General features: G+C 39.8%; 1 protein-coding gene across 1 annotated transcript in view; it reads right to left on the minus strand.

Annotated features, from left to right (window-relative positions):
* Positions 1-4879, minus strand: part of CUNH7orf57 (chromosome unknown C7orf57 homolog) — a 143469-nt gene extending 138590 nt beyond the window's left edge. Inside the window, exons 1-2 of the mRNA XM_015829173.1 lie at positions 4783-4879; positions 2496-2738 (exon numbers count right to left, since the gene is read on the minus strand). Coding sequence (XP_015684659.1) covers positions 2496-2738; positions 4783-4879 — 340 coding nt within the window. The remainder of the gene's footprint in view (positions 1-2495; positions 2739-4782) is intronic.
* Positions 4880-7293: the final 2414 nt, after the last annotated feature.

Consider the following 7293-nt stretch of genomic DNA (forward strand, 5'->3'; position numbering starts at 1 on the left):
TATACAATTTTACATTAGAAGCTGTAATATATACTCCCAGATATTTAACCTTTTTCACTATTTCAAAACCTGTCAATTTAACTAACATTTCCTTTTCCTTCATAATCATATTTTTAGCTAATATTTTAGTCTTATTATTATTTACCTTAAAACCAGAAACTTTCCCATACTGAGTTATAATTTCCATTAAGTCTATAACAGATTGAATCGGTTGAGATAATGTCACAACCAAGTCATCCGCAAAAGCTCTCAACCTATAATCATTCTGTTTTATTTTTATTCCCTTTATTATAGTTGATTCACGAATTTTGATCAGTAGAATCTCCAATGTTAAAACAAACAACAATGGCGATAATGGACATCCCTGTCTTGTACCTTTTTCAATTTTAAATGCCTCTGTTAATCCCCCAAGGCCCAATTTATCTTAACAGCCCCAAGCAGAAACTAAGCAGGCCAGCTCTGTAGAAATGCAGATTTGATAATCCCATTCAGAAACACTGCGGTCTCATTCATAAGCAAATACTAGCAGGCAGAAGTCCATTCAAAATATTTTGAAATCCCTTGAAGCAAAACTGATAGCTAACAATAGCAGAGTAATAGATTTAGAACCAGCAACACCTCACCCAAAAATCCAACACAGGACATAACCATCAGCCACAGCCCCAGGGAAGCAGGACATGGCCTTTAGGATATAATAGGATTAACACACCACCATTAGAATACCAAAAGGGCAAACTGAACCTCAGGTCAAAGTTCATGCCACAGGAACAGGAACAACTCCAAACACAAAAGCCCAAGAAAGTTAAAAAAAAAACAAAAAAAAAACACCACTCTCAGCTCCATGTGGTCAGCTGCCCCAGAGCCATATTTCCGTCTGATTCTGCAACTCAATAAACAAGAACCTTCGTTCCTGAAGCAATCTCCATTTTGTTTATTCCTGGCTTGGACGATACCCTGATGAAGATTTTTCTTTCAACAACACAATGCCATTTATTCAAAACAAAAGCATCTATGTAAAACTACTTGAGAGTTAGCCACATTAAGCAGGGTATACTTTATTTCTGAGAAAATATATAATGGAATGTTTATTATATCATAAATGCAAACTAATAAAATTTTAAATATAAGTAAATCAATAACAGGAAAAATACGTAGCTGTTAAGTATTGCACATATTTAACTTTCTCCCAAATTTTCATTATTAGTTCCCTAGTAAAAGCAAAAGAAAAAAAATAAAGACTTTAAATTTTGTAAAGATTTTATATCTCATTAGCGCTTTCCACATGGAATCTCCATAGGAATTTGTTGCTATAACTGTCATTTTCTGTATATTCTTATTCCCATTGGATTAACAAAGGTGTAAATTGGGATCTGAAATGTTCAGTTTATTGAGTATATTTTACTCAATACTGTATACCTTATGATAACAATATTAACATTAATTTAAATATAAGCTATCCTAGGATAATGGGCTACAATTCAGATAGTCTTCCCATTTAAAAAAAATCACATGAATATAAACAGTGTACTTGCCACATGGTGCATATCGATTTGTGGGTTCACATGACTCTTTATTTGTATTTCTCATACCTGTGCAGTGCAAAAAGTTTAAATTAAACATTTTGCATTTCATCAAACATCATGTTCTCTGCCCTATGGGAATAAATGCAGGTTTTTTTCCTTTAAAGTCATTAGATTATCTTCTGGTATGTACCTCAGCAATTTACTCTAATCTTCTTTTTAATACTGAACTAAAGACCTATTGGTAATTTTAGTTAGACGTCTTTCTAAGTGGGTAATAATCAGCCAGAATCCAGTATTTGGATGGAACTTTAATGCCCAAATGGTTTACTAGACAATGGGCAACAGAGCACAATCCTCACACTTTCATCCTTGCTGTCGTTATTTGCACACAACACACTCTCCTACTATTCGTAATACAGATGGAAGGCAGGAAACAGAAATGGAGTTTTGCTTGTAGTAGATGATAAAGCAGATATTCAACAGCTCACCATTAATTTAATATATCAATAAAATCTTACGCGCTAATATTTTCCCAGATAAAAAGTAAAAGAAGTAGGGGTGCGGAGAGAAAAAAGACACCAAAAAACGCACAATCTCTAAAGTTCCCCGTTTTTATCCCATCAACTCTCACCAGTATTATTTCTGTAAAAGAAAATCCTCTCCTCGTGTTATTTGACATCAGAATCAAGGGCATACCGTTGGGTCACTTCCGACCCAATGTTTTTAGCGTTAGGCATTCTCAGAAGGCCAGGTTGCCTACCTCGCAAGCATGTTGTGAGGAAAAAATGAACTCTTTTCCTGACCCCGAAAGGGCGGGCCCCACGTGACAAAATAATGAGAAAGCTGTACTGTATATTATACTGTACTTTATTGTGAATTAGATTATCATCTGACCAGCAAAAAGTGTATCAAGGATTACTGGAGGCAAACGCATTCGCTGACACGCCCAACACCAACATCCACCGCCATTACCGTCGTCCGTGTCCCTGGTCGCGCCTGGGGTCGGGGAAGAGGTGACAAAACCTCTCGCGCTCAGTGCCTTCTCGCTGGCTGGAAAGTTCGAAGTGAAACGAGTAGCACCAGCGAAGAGGAGGGGGCGGTGGTCCTCAACTAGCTGTAACAACAAACAATCCCTGCTCCTATAGCAACAGAAAACATTCCGCCTCACGCCGCCGCTACTCACTAGCTTCTTGCTGGCTGTTGCTCTGGCAGTCCCTGGAGCGCGCGGAGAGAAAAATGCGCAGATTAGAGAGAGGCGGTCCTAATTGCCTCCCTTCAGCCAATCGAAAGGGAGACCGACGCCGGTGATTGCTGGCTGCTTGGCCAAAGAAGCAGTGGTGGGTGCCCCGCGAGGTGAGGCATGTTGTCCTTCCTCCCTCCTCTCAGACCACTGTATGGAGGTCAAGATTCGTTGAGTTGCCCTCTCTTGGCTCTTTAGCGTAACCTTGATTTTACAATCTTTTTTTTTCTAAGCGCTTAAAGGGTTTTAGCATTTGGAGGCAAGGGAGGAATGGCTAGAACTCTAGGATTAATTATGATTAAAACAGTTGCTGAATTCCTTGCCTGCTTTCGCAGCCTTATCTTAGGGCTGTCCGTTTAGCCAAGCTAAACGGACGGCCCTAATCCTTGCCTTTACGTCTAGTCTGAGACTGGCAGGGATGTGTGCCTGTGTTTATGTATGTAAAATAAAAAAATGTGTTAATGTACACATTACCATCAGATATTATTTGCAGTTGGAAGGTTTGTTACTTTAAGCCGCAGTGTTTCTCAACCTTGACAATTTTAAGGCATTGCTATAACACAAGGGAGTAAGCAGGGAATCAAAATACATCCTAGAATTAACAATATTGCTATAACTATGATGGTTTGTAGGCCTGGTAACTTTGGCCACCATCCTGAAAACATGTCTTCTAAATTAAATCCATTCCAGGTTTGTACTGGAACATGAGCTAGTTTGACCATTCTGTCTGTTATGTCTTTCAGCACTTTTCCACTTGCATCTATTTCGATGCAACAGTTTGTTAGGTTGAATTTTCCACATACTCCTCCTTCTTTGGCCAACAGATAATCCAAGGCTAACCTATTTTGCATAATATATGTCCTGGATTTCACATTTTCTTTGGCCAATTCAGTTAGTCCTTTCACAGTCTCAATGGTAATTAACTCTACCATTGCTTGTAATCTAATGATTCTGTTGATCATGTAAATAGGGGTACGGTATCCATACATCCCATCCTCAGCCCGTGTAGCTGGGCCATAAACTAGGATGATGTGGCAAGGTAGTCATTCATTTTCTTGCCAAGTGATTCCTGCGCATTGGGTGTATGCACTTGGTTCCCTTTTTTGTTTTACATTGCCAATTTCATCATAGATGGGAACACCAAGAATTTGCTTTGTTTTTAATGGTAACAGGAAAAATCCAGGTCGCATTATTCCCAATACACAAGATCCACACCAGTTCTTAGATAATTGTCCGTATGCCATTGTTCCGCAAATCCAGTACATTCCATCCGGAGCTAGCCAAGGAAGACTGGTATTTGTGGGATCTTTTAGATATGGCATTCCAGATACGTTAGTAAGGGCATAATGATCCATAGTAGTGGTTTCGATGGTTCCAGACCACCATCTACCGTTTTCCCAAATCCCTGTGCATAGGAGGTTACCTACTGCTATGCAAGATTCTGTTTTGTTCCTTGAGTAACATACATGTCCTACCAAGTTGGAAGTGAGAGACCAATCACCATCTTTCCCGCTCATGTAGGTTAAACTACTATTTTTAGACATTTCTAGTACCTTGGTATAATTTAACTCTTGTGCCTCCCATGGCCATTTTTCTCCCATATTTGTCCCACCACACACAAAACAGTTGGACATGTTTAAAGTATGAGCAATATCTTCAGCTATCTTGACAAAGGTATTGGTTACTTGTCTAGGTATTTCAGGAATATTTGGTTTTTCCATTTCTTCATAATATGACCAAAATAATGATTTTTGTTCTGATCTTTTGGTTGCAGTTATGATTTTGATTTCTACCTTTGATATTGGATCATAGCCATCGGCATCTATTCCTATTCCAAACATCCAATTTCGTTTTTCCCATCTATTTTGTTCTAGGAACCGCCATTTTTGACTGTGAGAGTCACCAAATTACAGTTATCCCTTCCACAGGAGTCTGCTGTTGTATTTTTCTTTTCAAACAAGATGTGCTCCATCTCCTTTGGGTCTTGAGTATGCCACTTAATACATGGCCACCACTTACATTTGACCGTGGAGACTGCACACCCATCTGGTGGGCACAAATACTTATGGTTTGGGATATAGTTGTGGATTCGATTGATCCCTCCGCAACCATACATTACGGCCCAATAATTAGCTGCTTTACAAACATCAAAGGCAATGCTAAAACTGGAGTGTGGGTTGGATTTCCATTGAGAGATCCCTAATAGTGCCTGGTCTTTAGAGCTGGTTCTTGTTCTATGTGTTCGGATTTGTAAGGCCCAACTGTCAGGATCAGGCTTCGGTTTATAACACTGATCTTGGGCTCCTTTTCTACAAACTTTATATGTAGTTCTATTGTATGCACAGGTGTTAGGTGAGCTATATTGGCACCCTTCTGGTTTCATTGTATAGTAAATCAAAGTCTTAGTTATCTGGCTTCCTTGTTATCTTGATGCAGTTTTGACAATATTTATTTCCCTGTGTTTGTGTCCTTTCTTTGTGTGTACTCACTAGTTTTCTATTAGCAGGTTTCTGCAGTATGACCTCTTGTGTAACCATTGCACTGATTTGTGTAGGAATGTGTGTGTATATTCCCCATATTAAATAACCAACAGGTATTATGATCTGTAGAATCCTCATGTCTTCCACCGTGTGTAGAGAGACAGCTTCCGGAGTGTCTCAGCAAGGTCTGATGTTCACACCGTGTGTTGAGAACCCGTTCCCGGTAGGGTTCGACAGTGTATTTCTTGTAAATTTCAGCACTAAAGGTTTATCAGTTTTATTCACCTTGTAAGTTACTGGATCAGCAGGTACAGCTGTTTTCAATCTGGTCCAATGGATCCAGGACTTTCCTTCCATCCAAAAGTGACGGTTACCTCTTGTGTACTGTTGTCATATGCCAGGAAAGGTAGAACCCGAATTCCCTAGACTAAAGGTTACAAAGTGGGTATGGGATAGAGGACCAAACTTGGGTACACAACGGCACTGGTGACCTCCCCCAACAACAAGGTACATATAATGGCGCAAATTTGAAACAGCTAAATTATGAAGCTGTAACTGGTGTAACAGTTTTTGTTGGTCTATTCCCCCCTTATGAGCCAGGTCTGGCCAGCCCCGACTGTCAGGTTTAAATAGACAAGGGGGACGGCCAAACATGAGCTCATAAGGACTAAGTTGCAACTTAGTGCGGGGGGGGGGCAGTCTGATTGCATACAAAACCATAGGCAAAACGTCTGGCCAGTGGAGATGAGTTTCCAAACAAAATTTAGTAATAAGGCTTTTAATTGTGCGATTAGCCCTTTCCACTTTTCCAGCTTATTGAGGGCGAAAAGCACAATGAAATCTCCACTTAATTCCTAAAGCTTGGGTTAGAGCCTTGTTAATCTGATGTACGAACTCAGGACCATTATCTGATGAAATCTTAGAAGGGCAACCAAATCTAGGAATAATTTCCTTAAGAAAGATTCTGGCAACCTGTATAGCTTTCTTATTAGCAGTAGGAAAGGCTTCAATCCAACCTGAGGAGGTATCAATAATAACTAGCAGGGCTACATATTTCTTACTCCTAGGCATATCAGTAAAGTCAATAATGACATAGTCCATTGGGAAATAAGCAATTGGTTGTTGACCAGGTGGTACTATTGGTCCTTGGTGAGCATTGGTTTGAGCACAAATGGAACATTGAGAACATACTTGTGCTGTTAGTGAAGAAGCAAAAGGAAGATAGAAAAATCTTTCAAGTTGCTGTAATAATGCAGTATTCCCCAAATGATGTTGTTTATGAGCCTGAAAAATAAGTGGGCGGGCAAGTGCAAGAGGAATAGCAATGCGTCCATTGGGAAGGGTGTACCAGCCTTTAATTAGTTCGGCTTGTACATCCTGCTTTAACTTTTGGCTTTCCTCTTTAGTATATGTAGGATCAAGTTTTTCCAAGTAAGTGTCTAAATACATGAACCTGGTGACATCTGACTGTAGGGGGGGGGTGCCTTCTAAAGCTGCTCTTTTGGCTTCTTTGTCTGCCTTCCTATTCCCCTGTGTAATAAGGCTTGAGTCTTTTAGATGTCCAGGACAATGGATGATTGCAACTTTAGACGGTAACTGTGCTGCCTTAATAAGTCTTTTAATCAAGGTGGCATATTGGATAGTCTTGCCTGTGGAGTCCAAATATCCCCTTTCTTTGTAGATGGCTGCGTGTGCGTGAATTGTTAAAAATTCATATTTGCTGTCTATATACACATTTAAAATCATTCCTGCAGCTATTTCCAATGCTCGTGTTAGACCATACAATTCTGCAAATTGTGCACTTGCTTGGCTGGGTAGTTGTGCTGACTCTACAGTTGCAGTTTGAGAAATAATTGCATACCCAGAGTATCTAATGCCCTGATCCATATAGCTAGATCCATCAGTGAACCACTCAAAGTCTGGATTCTGCCATGGTTGGTCAGTAAGGTCAGGTCTGCAAGAATATTGTAGTTCTAGTGTTTGCATGCAGTTATGCACTGGCATAGTTGAATCTGGTATTGGCATAAGAGTTGCTGGATTGAGAGTAGTG

The sequence above is a fragment of the Protobothrops mucrosquamatus genome, unplaced genomic scaffold, assembly GCF_001527695.2.
Source record: "Protobothrops mucrosquamatus isolate PMUCROS unplaced genomic scaffold, P.Mucros_1.0 scaffold_231, whole genome shotgun sequence".
Classification (NCBI taxonomy): Eukaryota; Metazoa; Chordata; class Lepidosauria; order Squamata; family Viperidae; genus Protobothrops; species Protobothrops mucrosquamatus.